Below are 19,629 nucleotides of genomic sequence, written 5' to 3' on the forward strand. Positions count from 1 at the left end.
TGTGGAAGTCAGGGTTGCTCTCTCTGGAAGTCACTCTATTCGAGCTTGAGTCCCTTCAGGATAGTGTTCGTGGGCCTTTTTTTTACGCAGCCTGCGCAGCTCTTTCCGTTTTAGACATCTATGGGGCACTGGCATCAACATACGCCTGCTGCCGCAGGCACAAGAGGACCAAAAAAAAAGCTTTTCAGTGAGACTAAGATGCACACAAGTGGACAAAGCAATGAGTGAGTGAGAGCGATACTATGTCTCCGGGCTGTAAAGAGCTCAAACGACAAACATCGGCTGACACTCTCAGCAGTCTTCTCTATAGGCATAAAAAAATTGTCGCAAACACCCAAATTTTATTCCTGGATTTGAAGCCTCTATGGTTTTACCACGCTGGAAGGGTCTCTGGCTCAACTACGACAAAACTGGCCAAAGGGAATGAAAGGTTTAATTTTATTAGTAAGAGATATCTTCCAGAAGTATTGAATGGATCTTAAGCTATCCAGCGAATTCGGCTAAGGGGGCAGCCTGGCAAAAGTTAATAGAAGCCGAAAATGTTGTGAATTCTCGTTCGCTTACCGATCTGCCGGTTTCTGTGGATCAGGAAGCCCTCTAACATAGAATCTACCCATGGGAGTAACCAATCTGCCTAACACACAGTATCCACGAATAACCGGATAAGAAATGTGCTACAAAGAAGTGACACTTACCTTTTACAGGACCGTTTGTGGAAGCGCTGGGTGTTGGAGTACCTGAATACACTTGTGCGACGCGTGAAATGATGTGCGCGAGTCGAGTCGATACGCCGATGTGTTGATGTGGTGATAATATGCGACTCAGCCGTACAAGGTAGGTATATTTTTAATAGTAACGATTTTTGCTCTTTGAATGTGCAGGCACGGTTATTGTGGTAGACTATTCTAACCATGCTAACAAGTCGTTATCACCTTTACTTGTGATCAAAACTAAATTGCTTGCTGTTTGTTTGCTCCAAATTCTCTCAGGTGGCCAAAAGCGTTGCTCAACAAGTTTAGTGGTGCACTTATTACCCATACTTGAAAGAGGTGGTTTTCGATAACATCGTTTGGTACCGGAACCTGACATCAATTTCTTCAGATTCGGGTAATATCCCAATGGCATCTAACAAAGAGTGCAGAATATCGTTATAGTAAAGCAGGCCATCCACACTCGAGCATCTAGGAAAAACTGCTTGTCGAAATGAAACAATTAAAAACTCTGTCATATTTTCGCAATTACCTCCTGTAACGTCAACCATTCCGCGGAGCTAAATGTTCGGTCGCTCGCAAGATAGTATGTCAAACCTAACCTATGCGATATCGGGCAACCTTACACAAAATGATTATCTCTCGCAGATTCTATCATTACGCTTAAAAAAAAGTCTTGAGTTTCTTTGGTATATACACAGAATGCAATCATGACTTAGAAATAGGAATCTAAGGAAATATAAGCATAAATGATTGCGTGAAATAAAAATTTGCTACTTATTGATTATTGGATATTTATTATAAATATTTTAATTAAAGATGGGTTATTGCTACTATATATAACATATATACTTTTTTAATTATGTATGTTCAGGAACCAGCTCTGATGCCCAGACGTCTTGCGGCCATCCTGTACGACCCTTTGTTGATATGTAATTATTCTGTAAAAATAAAACATTTAACAACATTTAATTATCCTTTCTTTGATTTAAGAAGTGAATGGCATTTTAAATCTGAGTAAAAAACGAGAAAGAAGGTCTATCTTCGGCACGTAGAAGATTTAATACCATTGCAGACCCAACCTTTTAATAATGCTCATAGTACTTCTGCAATGTTTTATAAAGATAGCTTTAAAACTGAGAGACTAGTTCGAATAGATACAACCAGACGGGCAGAAGGACATGGCTATATCGACTTGGCTGTTGATACTGATCAAGAATATATATACCTTATGAGGTCGGAGATGTCTCCATCTATGCGTTACACATATATATATAATTGCGGAAGGACAACAACATAGATAAACTCCTACCTTGAAGCAATTATGCAGAATGTTTACCCCTACAGCACAATTACAAAAATCGCTATGTTCGCCAGGACTACAGCCATACAAATTTGATGAAATTAGCTCTTGAAACCTAAGAGATTTGCTCAAAAATCGGATTTTTAATATCGATTTTTATCGATTACTTGGAATCGGGGCACGTTATCGATGATCGGAAACAAAACTCGTACGGCGCGGGCACTAGGAGGACCTATCTTCCATATCGGGTCTGAGATGCTTCCCGCCGCCTGTTACATAAATTTGCAAACATATATTATATCCCTTTTACCCATTTTTAATGGGTTCAGCTTAAATCAACTACAACACATATTTGAAATAATATTCGGTGTGTCAAAGAATATAAGGGAGATGATCTTAAATCGAAAGTACACATTTGTTTGGTCTGAAATGTGTACATGCATATATCAACTCTTATATGCGCCCACGATTGCATTATCTCATTTAGATATTTTGAATTTCAAGTATTTAAGTGGTAACCCCACACTACAGCAATAAATATTATAGCATAATAAAAAAAACCATGATGCTTGATATTCTTTCTGTATTCAATGTATAAATGTATTTATTCACTAATGTAATTACAAGTATCGCAAGCACTTGACAATTTAATCGAGGAATCATGTAACACCAACTCACCCCAGTCAAAACCATTTATTTATGTTCTGTATACATGTAATTGGGCCATGTGGTTATGTTTACGAACAGACGTCTGTACAAACTCCAAACAAAAAAGGGGCGGAAATACGGAACTCTGGATCGAATAAATTTGTATACCCTTCCAAAAGGTATTATGATACATGTTGGGTCAAGAGTATATATAATTATCAAATCACTGGCATAGGAATAATCGGTTGAAAATTAATTACTTGGAATACAATTATTTTGTTTTTCAAAATATATTATATTGACCAAACCTGGTAGCTAGAAACTTGCCTATATCTCTTAATATGAAAAATATCATATAATCATTGGAATTTTATATCGTAAAGCTTATAGGAGAGTAGGTTGAAAAACGAGTTTCACATTTCCTTGCCCATATCTGAAAAAATGTGACTCGTGTATATAAGAGTATTTAATCTTCTACATGCCGTAGACAGCTGTTCTTTATTTTTTTTTAACCCAATACAATGAAAATTTGTGAGACGCAAATGTGAAGAACAATCAGAAGGAAGCATCTTTGATCTAAGAAAGTATCTATATTCTTGATCAGGTCGACAAAATTAATCGATCTAAATATACATATACTATACGAAATTAACTCTCTTATTATTCTTTCCGATACCGTTTAAATAAAATTGATAAAAATTTATTGGCCGGCAAGGTTTTTTATGCAAATACAAACTTGGTGTGAAGTATCTTGTATAGTTTACATCAATTAAAATTACTTAACTTCTTGGCTAACTTCTCCCATTACCCACAAATTTAACAAAAAATAATTTTTAAAGCTGAAGCCTTGCCATTTAGCAATTGTACAGATTAGACGGCAGACGAGTACCCTAAAAATAAAATGAAGATCTTGCTATAAACACCGATGCTACTCAAGAATACATTGCCCATATGTGATGTGAAGAAGCACAGACCATATGAGTGCGTGCGAATGTATATATATGCTACTGTAGACGTATTTCCTAGTTGGGCACTCCCGAATAGACCACTATTACTGTCAATTCAGAAAAAATAGAAAAAAGTCGATTCATCGCTACTCGTGGTAAACCTAGTCAGATTTTGTCCGACAACGCAACAAACTTCGTTGGAGCGAAGAACGAGCTGGTAGATTTAAAACGTCTACTGCTTAGCGATCCCCACATGGAGTTGTGTCTCGCAGATGGCATAGAGTAAAAATTCGATTCCCCTCGATCTACGCACTTTGGTGAACTGTGGGAGGCGGCAGTGAAACTGGCCAAGCACTATTTCGATCGCTCCGTCGGCCGTTCGTTGCTTAATTTTTAAGAAAACTAAACTACAACCGCTTGAGGAGTACCTCACCTTGCTGCAAAAGCTGATTAAATGCCGTAATCAAACATATGCATTGTGCGTCAATGGCATGGTACTCGTCAAAAATGAAAATCTACCTCCCATGCGGTGGCCGCTTGGTAGGGTACTAAATCTGATTCCTGGGATGCAGGATGGAGTATGGCGTGTAGCTGATCCGACGACCACGTCTGGAATCATTCGAAGAGCCCTAAACCAGTTGTGTGTGTGCTGCCACTTAAGGATTTTATTTTGAGTCAGGCGGTCGGAGCGGTCGTACACCTAGTTTAGTGAAACAGCTGTTCGTTGTAAACAAAGTTGGCAAGCCTCTCTTGCACTTGTCGCAGCTGATATAAAATGCATATTGTTCCGTATTCTAGGCTTCGCCTAGATCAACACCTAAAGTCTAAGATCTAAAATAATTTTAATAAATAAACGCATTATAACGTGTTCTTGTGAAAAGCCAAATTTGACTTTAATTCTTGGCTATAGATTCAAAACAGTAGCAAAAAAACATTGGCAACTCAAAAATTACGAATATACATACCTCAATTGATTGTTTTCTATCAATATAGACTTTACGGTTCGGAAGCTTAAGTTCAGCCTGAAATCCGCTTTTAGGATCTTGCTCACCATCTAAAACGCCCACTAAGTAGTTTATGTACAATATTGCCAACTTTAGAGTTTTTATCTGCAAGGGTATGTTTCAAATATTATAAATTTATTTTTATAATATAATATTTATGTAAGCTCTTTAATGGTTGTTATTAGTGGACTTAAAGCTAGGTTCCAATTATAAATAAGTGTTATTAAATCTTGGAAATTTGGATTTATAAATATTTACCTTAGACAACTTTGTGTCTGAGGGAACATTTGGTATTCTGTCGCGCAGGCATGAAAATGCATTATTAATACTTTGTGTTCTTCTTCTTTCTTTTTTATTAGCAGTATTTCTCTTTTTAATAGTTCGGACCGCTGTGTGTGGAATGAAACTTATTTGATTGGTGGACGAATATATTTCACCGGCACTGTTTACGTTAGAATCTAAAATTACAAAAAAATAAATAAATAAATATATTAATAATAACAATATATTTTATATACAACTCATTTTTTAACTATTGTTTTCACGTCGAAAGAACGGAGGGCGAGAGGATAAGAAATTTTCAACTTAATTCCCCTTAATAACGATTTTTTAAGGATTTGATTCCGAATCAAAGTAGTATTCTTCAAATAACTAAAGTGTGTGCCTTTATTCTTCTTTAATCATATAATTATTAAAAACTCTTTAAACTATAGTACTAAGGCTTTTACAGGGCTGAAAGTAAAAGAGGACAGACAAATTGAGAGAATTGGGACGTGCTATATATGAATATATACCTATACCTAAATATATTCTAAACGAATAGAAAATGGGTAAGGATTATTTGACAGTTAAAAGGTAGCTACTGTAGTATCGAAATATAAGTTATTGTGTAAAATATTGATTAAAAATTGGAATTTCATGTTAATCGGACTATAAGCACCGAGGCTCCGGGTACAGTGACATTCCAGACTATAGTACTCTGACGTGTTTGAAATAGCTAAGACTGGAAATATTATTATATTTATATACTTTGAAATCAAATCTGACAATACGAGAAAACAAATTTTACCAATTTTCAATGGGTACAGGCTATAAATATCTATTTCTGAAATATAAATAGTACTTCGTTAGAGCCCTGAACAGTTCAATTTGATAATTGGTTTTGGTTTTGAATTTGATAATCACAAATTGTTCAGAGCACAAATAAAAACAACTTGCGCACAGTTTGTATATGTTTTCCTAAGCACATGTATAAAAATATATAGTAATTACGAATGGGATACAGTCGGCAACACTCGACTAAGTATCTCTTTTTATAAACAAAGAGAGTGTGCGGGTTTTATATACAGCGCCGCAAGAATTAAAAAGTCGTTTCCACCCACGGAAGATACATAAAAGAAACTGAAAGAGATTTGTTGAATATTTGCTTTAAGACGTTCGAATGATAAACAAGAGTGAACCGTTTTTCACCGGATGGACATGGAACATGGAACTGTGCTCTGGTCGGTAGTGCCTAACTAGGAAGAAACCTGAACCCTTCGCCCAGCTACCTTTACAAAAATTGTGTCTTCCCACTATATATGCATATACATACTTTGTTTTACACTGCGGGAACTGTGTTCTTAAATAACATCGAATGTAGCTCTTTTAATTTTTGGGTAATGCCTTAAAGAATATGTCTCAAAATGTATTTTCACCAATATTATTATTGGAATTGAAGCGAGATATGGACAAAAGCTCGTCCTACGAAGGACAGGCAGACAGATATGGCTAGATTGACTCAGCTCTTCGCCCTGATCAAGAATATATATATTTCACTCATTTTCAATGGGTTTATGAATACAGCTTTGTAGCTTTAAGGGTTTGATTTCAAGCAGTATTATATATAGAGTAAAACTTTTGCCATTGATTGATTAATTGAAATACTCACAATCAAAAACATTTAAATCCGAAATGGGCGAGTTATTATAATCACCGTTGTAAAAAAACGAAGGAGAATCCCGACATACCGGACTAACGTACTTCGACATTTCACTCTTTCAAGAACAGAAACCTCATAGGTGTTTTATTTGTTTATTTATCAGCAAAAAAAACTGCTATTATTAACTTAAGTTAAGGAACTTTACATGCTTGAGAAATTAGCTCATTACCGTCACAGAAATAACTAAATATATTTGAAGAATATTTCCAGTACAGAGACTGTTTCATACTACATGAATATTAACCAGACCAACTCGCTGAACACACCCCTCAATTTGAACCAATCACAAACGTTCAGTGCCTCAACCAATACTAAGCTATGGTGAATTTACCATTTGGCTCTTAAATAGAATTCAATCATAGATGCAAAATGATTCTAGCATTAATTCTGCTGCTGAGAAATATTACGAACATCATTAAAGTTATATTATAATATGGTATATTGTTTAAAAAAGACACGTTCAATTAAACATAAGGAAACATTGTAATCTTGAATGTGTTAATTCTGAAAATATCGTTATAAAGACTGTTTCACCATTTTATCTTACAAAAATGTATGAAAGCATGAAATTTTGGCATTTCGATAATTAAATAGCCTTTTAGTAATATTTTATACAAGAGGCTTGTTTCCTATCATATTAATTTTTCCACCTTGTTGGAAAATTTAATTCTCCTCGTACTATCCTGAACTCCACTTCTATTTGAAAATATATTTAAAGTCTATCGAATAAAGAACCAAAACTTGGAATCAACATTTTCCGCCCACATTAGTCTTGTGGTGAGATTCTTGAAGTAAGTAAACTATCGTTCATCATATTTTTGACCCACATTTCCATCTAAGAGGTGGATCTCGTGATCCACTAAATTTCCACAGTTGCGGGTGGAATTTACAAAATCGCTCTAACACGTGTTATTTAGTTTTTATGTGGTGATTTGAAAATAAGTTTGAAGCTGATCGAACGAAACTTAAAACTTAAATTTCTAACCCCGCAAGAGGGGGATTTTACGAAAAATGTGAAACACATCTCAAATGAATTTATACAAAATCTTTAACACTGATTTTTAGGAAGAACGGATGGTAAACAAAGAAGTTTTATACAACCGTTTTTCGCTATTTTTTCACACTGCAGGGTAACTTAAGGTCCTATAAACAGAAGTAAACGCAGGTGTTCAGGCAGCATTGACGTATGCTCCATTAGCGCACAGGCTGGCATCACAAAAAATGTGAATTGTCTGACGAGAGCGCACGACGGGGATATGGGAGGCTAGGTCTTTCTTCATGGTTTGGCTTCTTCATCACTTTGTTATCAAACTCTGGGAAAATTACTCTTGGTCAAAATGCATGTGAAAATGATAACCTCAAATATTCTATATAGACATAGGTCAAAATTTTCCATCCCCATAACTCGGTCAAAACTCAACCGATTTTCAAAAGATTTGGCTCTTTGTTCATGATTTGGCCTTTAGATCAGTTTGGCATCAAAATCTGGCAACATTATTCTTGGTCGAAATTCATGTGAAAATGGTACCCGCAAATATCCTATATATGCTAGCCGTGATTCTGTCAATAATCGAAGTCCAGTCGATACAATTTTAAATCTCAAACCAGGCTGGCAGAAACAATTTAGAGTCAAAATTTAAAAGGCAAATGTTCAGCGGTCTAAAGGAAACCACACAAGACAGAATAGAGTATTCGAGGTAGGAGACAAAGACACATAAATAATGTACGCAATATATTAAGAATATTGCTTAAAAAATAATTATTTTTTAAGTAAACTCAACAAATAATAATCACATTCTTTCTCTCATATTAAATTTCTGGGGAAAACGAGGGATTCTTAAGCGTTTTTCCGATCACAAGCTTAGTAATTTTAATTTGTTATTACGCTCTTGCCGGGTAATCTGAACTACATGTATTGAGAGAACGCTCGTGAGCGAAATGGCATCTCTTTAGGCTTTATACTCGTATTGATTCAAAGTTTTAATGCGGCTGATAGAGACTCAAGCACCAAAGCTCACCTTTCAAGTTTAATCTCAACCTAAAAAAAGTTTAGTTCAATTTTTAGCATTAAGCGCAACAGATCGAGCTGTGAATATTATACATACCCAATTAGGTATTAGAACGTATGTATTTACAAATTATATAAGTTTGTTTCATATATATTAAGCCGTTATATTTTTGCGTTGACTTTTATATCTATATGCACATACAAATGAATGACAACTGCACACACACACACACATTATTTGGATATGCATACATATGTACATATCATACATCCATATGTACAAAATACATATTCATGTATTCGTTTCATTAATATACGTTTGGATTTACGTTCACTTATATAAAGATGTTCATACGTATATATTTGTGTATATTGATACATATGCATGTATATATTGATGTGCTACGAGAATTAAACCGGATTTGTTAAATATGAATACACACACGTTTCAAAGAGGCGCCAGTTTCGGTACACGAAATAATTGTGTACATATGTATGTATGTAAATTAACAATTAACATATATATTTATATGATTGTATTAATCATTATTCAAGAAAGTTGGCCCATCCTACATATATACATATGTACACATAAACATATATACAAAAATATATTTGTAAACATTAACACGCTTAAATACACAGCTACATATATAAATATGCCGCTTATCAATCTTGTTGTGCTAGGATGTTATTAGGTAGTTCACTTTTACTATCACCATGCTTTGACACACTTAATAGTATATATGTACGTACATATATATGTATGTATGTAGCATAAAAAATATATGCAGCCTCAGAATGCACACATATAAAAATATGTATGTATTTACAGTTCGTATAATCTTATTTCATGCAGATATAAAATTTACTTTCATACAAATTTACTTTTTTAGAGCTATCAGAAAATTGATATATTTGAAAATATATACATACATATGTATGTTTGAATTCCATCTTATAAGGAACGAAAAATTGGTAGCAGCGGTTTCTGCCAATTGATCCTCATTTTGCATCCAATTAACAAAAAAGCTTCAAATTTTCCTCCAATTTACCACAGTTACGTGTTGAATTTCCAAAATAACTGTTTTTATGTAGGGCATCGAAAATGAGTGTAAAGTCGATCGGGTGAAACCCGTCTCAAGTGAATTTTATAAAATTCTTAGCTAACGTCATTCAAGAAGGATGGATTTCGCGAAAATTGTGAAACTAGTCTTAAAAGAATTTTCATAAAGTTCCTTCAAAATGATTTTAAAGCCGATCGGATGTTAAACAAAAATCTTGTATACAAACGTTTGCTGCCGGTTTTCCACAATTGCGAATAGAAAATTGCTAAAACACGTTTTCATTAAGTTCTTATGAAACTCAAACTGAGCCCCAAAAAATTGTTAAATCGCATGTTTTCACCTAATGAAGGTTCTTGGGTCCATTTATACCAAAGAGGAATGGATATTCCAAAATGTCTGAAACACCCCTTAACTGAATTTGCACAAACAAACAAATCGCTTACAACCGGTGTTGGATAAAAATTAGAAGTAGACATGGCTACAAACAGTCCACTAAAACTGTAATTTCGTGCCCGACTAGGGGATATGTTCAATCTTCTGTTACCACTACCAAGTGTGTCCTATATTTTTGATCTCACCGTAAAGGATTTCGTGATACCTATGATATCTTGATCGAATCTGAGCCTTTTGTCGAGGTACACTCTAAAATATCTGTGCCCGGAAAGCGTTGCAGAAGATTTTCTTTTAGAAAGAGGCCGGAGACACATATCTTCCAAGGGTGTAGTGTTCAGTACAATATTCTTTTAATTAAAAGTCACTCGAGTATCTTGGAGTTGCAATGAAGCAGGCTGATAGGGCGGTGCGATTTCGTTGGTGGGGGGTTCTTGCCTTTCTTGCGACCCATAACGATCTCGGATAATGTTCATACCCGTGGGAAGTAGCCGTTGCTGACAATGCAGATAAAAATCATCACAAAAAAGAGTTATTTCGGAAAAAGACCGCACTACCAGGTCATCGATGCCTACTTGCTGTCTTTTTACGCCATGACTTCCTGGTTGACCTCCCTCTTAGGAAGAGAACAACCGATGCTGCAGGCTACGGTAGCATTTTGAGAGCTTAAATTCCTTCATGATGAGAGTTAAGGAGTGGGCTGTGTCTCCAGGCCCCTGACTTGGATTTCGCCTGGCGATTGAATCTTTTGGTGAGCTACCATATTGAGTGGTCGGTGCTGGTGCTGGAAGTGAGTGACTCCAAGTAGGATTTCGACTCCTCCTACAGCAATTGCAAATCATTTTGCGTAGACAGTTGGTAATCTTGGTGGAAATTCACTTTTTCTGTCACTAGTCCTAGTTAACTCCCTTCGAAGTCGTCGTTTCAAAGTCAGACGGTAACGATCGTACACTACCTGGATGGAGAAGGGGCCATAGTAGAGAAGCTAGTTAGGGTATATGCATGTATATCCTTAAATGCACAGAGCTATCCATCTCCTATTTGTAATGGTAAGGTGTCCCTTCCCATCATCATTGGAGTCATTATCATCAATGGCATATGATCAGAGGACACTGAGGAACTGCTGACCAAGGCTAAAGAGCAGCAGTATTCCCCGGGGGAGGTATGTGGCAGCGATGATAATGTCGCTATTGCTTGTCGATACAGTCACTGCCTGGCCAGACAAATATGGTGGGCTTGTAAAGCAAGCAGACGGTCCATAATCCAAACCAAGTGTCGGACCGTATGGTCTGCGGGCATCAGATTCCTGATGAGCTCAGACTGCTGCGTGGCCCATTTTAATGAGTTTTCTAGTCAGGAAAAAATTGTGATGGTCAGTTTGATTGCTGCGTGATCCTGAGGTGGCTATTGCGCACAGCTTCAGCGAGAGAGAGAGAGAGAGAGAGACGTGTCCACACCTGCCACACACGGTTTTTCGTGGGATCGCATTAAGCAACTTTTTGGATCCGTCCCATTACTTCCGCCGACCGATCTTGCTCCTTGTTATTGGTAGACTGCTATAGGTAAACGAAAAACTGTTTTTTGCTAGCGGCTCCTTAGCGCTGTTGCGACGATACATCTATTTCAAGGACTACGATGGGTTCAGCCTCCTTGAAAGCGTGGCTACTCCGAAGTGGAAGGGGAAATGTTTCTTATACAAAAAGCGAAGGGCTTGTTCTTGTGCTGCATAAAGTTTTCGCGAGAGCTACGAAATTGAGAGGGACGCCAAACTCATTTTGCTTCTGGATGACTTAGTACTTAAATTTGGGTTAATTGGGAGCTGGCTTTTTTTATATATTTGGATTATTTGGGAGCTTGCTTCTTTTATATATAAGATAAAACCATTCTTAAGTCATAAATATATTTGAATTTTAGGAAACCGAAAGATGATAATTAAAATTTTGATATTGGGCCTTATGGCATACACATGCTTGGGACAAGATAGTTCCCTGGACGACCTTATTGCTGATATTTTCAAAACAGACGGTTCTACCACCCCATCGACTACAGCAACATCTTCACAATCTACTGAGACTGTTAAAGAACGAACCCAATATGAGTCCTGTGGGGATCAAAAAGAATGTGTGCCTCGATGGTTATGTTCCAACGATACGATTAATACTAGTGGAGAAAATATAATTGATATTCGAATAGATACTGAAGCACCCTGCACAAAGTATTTAGAACGCTGTTGTGACCTTCCCAACAAGGTATGTTTGGGTTTTTTATTGTTGGAGTAAATTATAAAGCAAAACTAATTATTTTTATTTTATTAATATTTACACACACCAAGAGAGATACGCCAGAAATACCGGTTGGACCTATTGATCAAAATCGCGGTTGCGGATATCAGAACCCTAATGGTGTTGGCTTTAAAATAACTGGAGCATTAAATCAAGAAGCAGAATTTGCCGAATTTCCATGGATGGTCGCAATTTTAAGAGAAGAGTCTCAACTCAATTTATACGAATGTGGAGGCGCTTTAATAACACCCGAAGTAATATTGACAGCAGCCCACTGCGTACATAACAAGGATGCAAAGTCCCTTATTGGTATGGGTTTTTTAAAAAATTCAATGCATAATTATTAATTACATATTTATTTTAGTTCGAGCTGGTGAATGGGATACGCAAACTAAAGACGAAATAATTCCACATGAAGATCGTTATGTAAAGGAAATAATTTATCATGAGCAATTCAATAAGGGATCCCTTTTTAATAATATTGCATTGCTTATTTTGGAAAGCCCATTTACTTTTCAAATGAATATTCAACCGATTTGTCTACCAACTCTAGGGGAAGATTTCGAATACGAAAGGTGTTATGCCACAGGTTGGGGGAAAAATAAATTTGGCAAAGATGGGGAATATCAAGTAATACTCAAAAAAATAGATTTGCCTGTTGTTGGAAGAGCAAAGTGTCAAACTAATTTACGGGAAACACGACTTGGAAGGCATTTTATATTGCATGAGAGTTTTATATGTGCAGGAGGAGAAAAGGATAAGGATACGTGTAAGGGCGATGGTGGGTCTCCATTAGTGTGTCCGATTAAAGGTCAACCCAATCGCTTTAAGTCCGCTGGTATAGTTGCTTGGGGTATAGGTTGTGGTGAAGAAAATATACCCGGTGTTTATGCGAGTGTTGCCTTTTTAAGACCATGGATCGACCAAAAACTTGCCAGTCGACAGATTAGCTCGAAATATTTTACACCATAAGCGATATATGAAACATTTATATAGCATATTTAAAAATGTTTTACAAATTGTGCGATGACAAAATAAGCAACACAAAATAAAATAAAATAAAAAATTTCTTTTCAAATAAGAATCAAGACTCAATCTATTATATTGACAACATTTTATTCATTTACCAATTTCCTCTATCTATCTATCTATCTATTAAATCATACTATCGGGTACACCCACAAAGATCTTTGAAAATGAGTTTAAAACGTTTTCATTTAATTCATAAGAAGCGCTTTTAAAGTAAGTCAAAGGCCAATCCGATGAAACTTAAAGCTTCTCCTAAACAATCGTTGACCCGCTTTTTCCATCGATGAGTCGTGCATTTTGCAAAAAGTGCAATTAAAACGAGTAATAGGCTCTAGTCGGGACTTCCCGACTGGGGGATACCTTGAACCCTCTCCCACCTACACCAAATGCAGCTCTCGCTACGAGCCCGTTTGCTTTAGCAGTAATCAACAAAAAAAATTAAATAGAAAACAGTTCCCTCAAAACCGTCTTGCCACCGTCTCTACTCAGCAACCATTACAAGACAGGATTTCGATATCGATTTTTATCGCTTGCTTGGAAACGGGGCAAGGTATCGATTGTCGGAAACAAACTCGTATGCCCGCAAAGGCATTAAGAGGACCTACAATCTAATTTCAGATCCTTCAAATCTCTAGCTCGTACAGATTCCGAGATCCTTGCGTTCATACATGCGGACGGACGGATGGATAGACGGACATAGCTAAATCGACTCGGCTATTGATGCGGATCAAAAATATATCCACTATATTTGCACAAAAACTTGTGACGCATTCTTAATAGGTTCAAAGTATAAAAAGATTATCTTGACTGACTGAGTGATTGGTGATCAACGCACAGCCCAAGCCGAAAGAGCTAATAAGCTATCTTAGTACAAGCTATCTATCCGATAAGCTTCAAGATCATTTCAAAAGATCTTCCACTTTGTGAACCGAGATCAATGGTATTTGAGAACCTTACCCTTAACAACCCTTGACAACAGGTTTCCAGCTCTTGAAGGCTGACATAATTTAGAAAAACTTGATTGCGATAAAGATTTTTATCGATTTCATAAGAACGGGGAAAATAAACGATGATTTGAAACAAACAGAATCTGCGCGGAAATTGGTAGAACCTACTTCGGTTTTATGCTGTTTATAATTAGCAAACACAAATATATCAGATCAGAAATGCCTTATTTTGCTCTTTGCGTACTTGCGCACAAAACTACAAGGGTATTCAGAAAGCTTGCAAGAAAAAAACGGAATGTGGTCAGAAGACCATGACGTATTGTCTTAGTTAATTATACTCAAGAGAATATAGACTGTCGAATATTCATCCCGTAACAAAATTATGATAATCTCACCTAGGGTTTATAGCACTCGCATTCAACAGACATTATAGCTCAAATCGCATTTCACTGCCCTTCCGGAAGTTGCAAATTTAGCCAAGCGTACTACCTTTAGTTAAGTATATAGTGTAGTATGCGAGGGTTACACTTTTTGTTATGAGACTATTAAGTGGATGTCATTTTCTTAGAATTAGTTTATTATTAATCAAATTTGTCGGAGTATATGGTAAACTGTTCTTCTTCCGATATCAGATTATTGACATGAGGCTTGCCAACATTTTCCTTAATAACTTCTCTATTCCTAACCGATCTTGATAAAATAGTCTGCATTAGATCTTATTGTATCATAAAATATATTTGTATATCTGTATATATTGTATATAATTCTTAAAATTGTACCTTTAAATGGGCGTGTGGCACCAATTGAAACCTTTATAGCCAAATGGGTAAAAAGCGTATAATGGTTTTTTGGCAAGTGTAAGTAACAAGGAGAAGAAGGTATCCCCGACTCCATAAAGTATATGCATCTGTTCTTGGTCAGTTATAAAAGCCGACATTTGCAGTTTTCAACGTAGGTTCTCTTTGTGCGCTCGCAGTACGAGTTTGTTTCCGATAACCGATAACTTGCCCCGTTTCAATCAATAAGAAAAGCTATGGAAATCATCTTTTTTGGGCAAATCTCTTTGGGTTTAATGGCTTTAGTATATACAGATCAAGTATAATTCATTTTATAGTTACCGAAAAATTAAAAATGAATCAAAATGGGGCGAGATATCCACAAAATTCAGATGAGCAGACAAACATGACTAGACCGACTCAGCTCGTCGTCCTGATCAGAAATACATACATACATATGTATATGTTTGTAAACTATAAGATCGTGTGCTTGTTATTTTTATTATCCGTTTTCAATGGATTCAATGAAAATGTTGATCAGCAGCATTGTTACCAAGACGAATAATATTAAAGGCTACCCTCGATTTAGTTATGTACATATGTATGTAAGTAAACAATTTCATGTTTGTATATATGTAAACACACTCGGAAATTAAGTTTTTAAAACTGTTTTGTCTGGGTGTATACCTTCTGCAAATGTGCATTCATAAATACCGTATGTGTGTATGTTTTTACCAGCGCACTAAATAGAAAGAAGTCACGCGATCAGGCGCCTTCAGTCGTATAAAATATTTATGTTTTCTGGTTTTTACCTGAATTCAAGAGAGTTGAGCTGATCTACATTGTGTGTTTTCTTATAATTTACACTAGATTACAAAATCAAATATGTATGTGATATCCCAGCGACAATTACATTCAAAATTTGTATTTGTATAAATGTTCAAGAAATTCTTAGCATTAATTATTTTTACAAATTGTTTAAAACTACCAAAGGACATAGGAATATAGGACATTACCGAAGAAAGGTAATTTATATAAAAAGTAAAGAAGAGCGGGTCAAGATGACTGCAGTGGGAAAGTTTGGCGTGTCCCGGAATAGAGAATCGTTTATGTTTCTGTTACTCAGATACCTTGACATCCAGCTAATAAGTTAAACTAAAGCCGAAATTCAGCCTTTTATTCTTCAACTATCCAAAAAATTGTTGACTAGTGTTTTTGACTTACTCTTAAAAACATAAAAAACATGAAAACAAAATTGTTTGTATAAATGTTAGTGAACATTTTTTATTAAATGTGAGTTTGGTTCGCCTATAAATGCTCCATTGAAGCATTCAGGTATTCATTGCTGCTGGAGATCGTTAAACCTCAACATCAAAAGCTTAAAATAACGTAACTGAATTTAATATTTTGTTTAAGGATGACAACATGCGTAAGATTCAATACAAGTACTTAATCTTTTATGCAATATGTGTATAAAAATATTTAAATATTTCAGATTTCCTACGTAACTTCAATATTTTTAATTTTATCAATTTTTCTCGCGGAAAGAACAAGAGCTAATTCCATTCTAATGGAAAAACATGATTTAAATCATCGGAATATGACGAATACCAACTTAAAAACATTAAATACTCATTCTGGGTTTCAGGAATACGGTAAATTAGATTCCAATTTGCCGTTAAATCGCACTTACAATGAAATCCGAAAAAGGCGTACTAAAAAAAAACGTCAAGCAAAAGCGTCCAAGCACGCAAAGCGCTCACACTTTACTAAATCCTTGAATATACCAACTAAGCCTAAAAACAATTTACATACAAGTGAGGATAAAGATGTAAAGATTTACGAAACTTTCGAAGAAATCCACGAACACATTAACGAGCCTGACAGCCAAGACGGACAGTATCAAGCCTCTAAGCGCTACGAAAGTCGTGAAGAAGCAGTTGGTGGACAAGAAAACATTGAGGAAGAAAAACACGATGATCCCATTAGAATAAAAGTTAAGCATCATCATCACCATCATCATCATAACCATATTAAAGAAGTTATAAGATCCGTACCAAAGCCGTATCCCGTTGAAAAGATTGTACATATTCCAATTGAGAAAATTATTGAAAAAATTGTGCAAGTCCCAAAAATTGTGAATGTAACAGTCGAGAAAATTGTACATGTGCCTGTAGAAAAAGTAATTGAAAGGATTGTTCGAGTTGCAAGGCCAGTTCATGTTGCCAAGCCGTATGTAGTCGAAAAAATCATGGAAAAAATTGTACATGTACCCAAACCTTATCCTGTTCTAAAAACTGTTCCATATCCCGTTGAAATCAAAGTGCCAGTAACCGTTGAAAAAAAAATTGCAGTTCCCTTTACCGTTGAGGTGGAAAGAAAAGTGCCAGTTTACATTAAATCCCAAGAGCCATACAGGTATGAGCATACATATTACAAAAACCACGAAGACCAAGGTATGCCGAAATTTAGTACTGACAATGAGCAAACATTCGATCGTCCTGTTTTTTCATCAGAAAATTACTATCATAATAAACAAATTGCCTCAAAGCAAACAGATTTATCAATGAAATCACCATATCAAACTTTCAAGGAACCAATAAATCAGCATACGAATATAGAGAAAATTCCCACAAAACACGCAGATTTCGCACATTATCAAGCTTTTAAGGAACCAATAAATCAGCATACGAATATAGAGCAAATTCGCACAAAACAAGCCGATTTTGAACAATATCAAACTTTTAAGGAACCAATATATCAGCATAAGAATAATGAGCCAATGCTCTCAAAACAAGCAGATTTCGCACAATATCAAACTTTTAAGGAACCAATAAATCAGCATACGAATATAGAAGACTCAAAGACATTTGCTTCTATGGAGCAATCAACGGCAGAAAGTACATTTATTCCTTTCAAATTTCTTGAGACCAAGTCTCCATTCAATATAATTGTCGCTAATAACGACACATCATTTGATTTCAGCCCACAAGCTTTTGGCAATAAATTACATGAATTGCCAATTTCGTTTCCAATTGAGTTTATTCAGATGCAACCAATGCCTTTTCAAAATCATTTAAGCTTAGACTCATCAATGCAACAACCTTCATTCAAAAGTACATTACAAAAATAAATAACACTGATTCCGCTGTATATTTAAAAGGCACTCACTTAATTAATATCAATTTTTTTTAACAATTATATAAGCACAATATTTAAAATAGCATATCCATTCGATTTATTATAATATCATATGTTTAGTCTTAATAAGTGATGCGGTACCAAGCACAAAAATGCATTTTGTTTTCTCATGTTCATGGTAGGAAAAAATAAAAATTGCGTTAAGGCATGTACATTTTCAGTAAATATCTTTAAAATTCTATTGTTATTATATGATAGGCTGTTACTGTAGTCTACCATCTATTATCAGAGTGAGGAACGAGGGTTCATAGCTTACAATAGCTTTGGTTTAAGGTAGTCTAGTTAAGATATTTACATTATTAGGTGGTTTATGTATATGTTTATTTTGTTTAGACAAGGTTCTACTTTGTTTGGGTGGGGTTCAGCATGCTACACTAAATGCGTCGATCGACTAGGGTAGGTAGTTTTAAGCCTCCTTCTTTGAATCCTTAGCCAGGATGTTAAAGTGTTTGTGGTGCTTGATAGGTAGCTCGCTGCTTGTCCGATAACAACGGCCTATCATTGGAACCGTAAGCTCTTTTGCAATGTATTTCACCTACTTGCCCAGTTTTCGAACCGTTTGAGGTAATCCTGCGGGATGTCCGTTGCTTCATACACGCATTTGTTTTTGGCAAAGAGGTTGATCACCGTGGGACCCAACGCTACCTTGAGAGGCTACGCCATTCTGCACCACTTGAAATGCCCTCTCGGTCAGGAAGCTCGCAATGATGCTAATGAGCTGCGGTCCTTTGTTCTTTATCTTGGAGAAGAGACCTGCGTGCCACACCCGATCGAGGTTGTTGGATGTCGGGATATGCTGCCACCACATACTCCTTTCTGTGGGAGCTGTCCAAGATAAAGTTAGTGACCCGATGGAGTTGCTCCAGGGTACCACGCTTGAGTCGGAACACAAACCGGAACTTTGGGATTGATCCCCGTGTATTCAGGATCCTTTTAAGGATGCATCTTTCCAGAATCTTGCCGAAGGCAGGCAGAAGGCTGATGGGGCGCTATGATTCAAGCTGATTAGGGGGCTTTCCGCTCATGTACAGCGTAATGAATTGTTTGTTCTTCTAGACTACTGGAAAGTGACATAGCCGAAGGGCGGTATTTAAGATGGCACTGAGAAAAATCACCGCTTTGTAAGGCAGTTGCTTGGTTGTCTGGTTATCCGAACGATCTTCCCAAGGGGCTTTGTTGTTTTCCCTCCTCCAGAATGGTGTCAGTCGCTTTTGTTTTCAAAACCGTCAACTTCTTCTTGACCCTGTTGGCGATACGTCAATAGATCCTGTCCTGTGGTCCTGGGTACGGACGTACTCCTTGATCAGTCGCTTTTTCAGGAAAAGAAGGCCTTTAA

General features: G+C 36.2%; 3 protein-coding genes across 5 annotated transcripts; 2 read left to right on the forward strand and 1 right to left on the reverse strand.

Annotated features, from left to right (window-relative positions):
- Positions 1–1,487: 1,487 nt before the first annotated feature.
- Positions 1,488–15,225, reverse strand: Hand (hand). 2 transcript variants are annotated; one of them, XM_064690762.1, is made up of 4 exons: positions 15,096–15,225; positions 4,871–5,070; positions 4,574–4,717; positions 1,488–1,651 (listed from the first exon to the last, which is right to left on the reverse strand). In XM_064690762.1, the coding sequence occupies exons 1-4, from the start codon at positions 15,208–15,210 to the stop codon at positions 1,571–1,573; spliced, it is 540 nt and encodes a 179-aa protein (XP_064546832.1). In that variant the 5' UTR covers positions 15,211–15,225; the 3' UTR covers positions 1,488–1,570. The 2 variants fall into 2 exon arrangements, with proteins under 2 accessions (XP_064546832.1, XP_064546833.1); XM_064690763.1 differs by lacking the exon at positions 15,096–15,225 and adding an exon at positions 6,543–6,748.
- Positions 8,569–13,424, forward strand: LOC135434263 (phenoloxidase-activating factor 2). Of its 2 annotated transcripts, none has more exons than XM_064690781.1 (4): positions 8,569–8,716; positions 11,973–12,307; positions 12,391–12,649; positions 12,705–13,424. In XM_064690781.1, the coding sequence occupies exons 2-4, from the start codon at positions 11,984–11,986 to the stop codon at positions 13,310–13,312; spliced, it is 1,191 nt and encodes a 396-aa protein (XP_064546851.1). In that variant the 5' UTR covers positions 8,569–8,716; positions 11,973–11,983; the 3' UTR covers positions 13,313–13,424. The 2 variants fall into 2 exon arrangements, with proteins under 2 accessions (XP_064546851.1, XP_064546853.1); XM_064690783.1 differs by having other exon boundaries at positions 8,570–8,706.
- A 793-nt stretch (positions 15,226–16,018) lies between the features above and the next one.
- On the forward strand, positions 16,019–18,458 carry LOC135434254 (uncharacterized). The gene is made up of 2 exons (XM_064690761.1): positions 16,019–16,521; positions 16,588–18,458. Exons 1-2 carry the CDS (start codon positions 16,510–16,512, stop codon positions 18,223–18,225), a joined length of 1,650 nt encoding a protein of 549 aa, XP_064546831.1. The 5' UTR covers positions 16,019–16,509; the 3' UTR covers positions 18,226–18,458.
- The last annotated feature ends 1,171 nt before the right edge of the window (positions 18,459–19,629 follow it).

The sequence above is a fragment of the Drosophila montana genome, unplaced genomic scaffold (genome assembly GCF_035044405.1).
Source record: "Drosophila montana isolate Dmon_TW-CO22-7 unplaced genomic scaffold, ASM3504440v1 contig_3285_1, whole genome shotgun sequence".
In the NCBI taxonomy this organism is placed as follows: domain Eukaryota; kingdom Metazoa; phylum Arthropoda; class Insecta; order Diptera; family Drosophilidae; genus Drosophila; species Drosophila montana.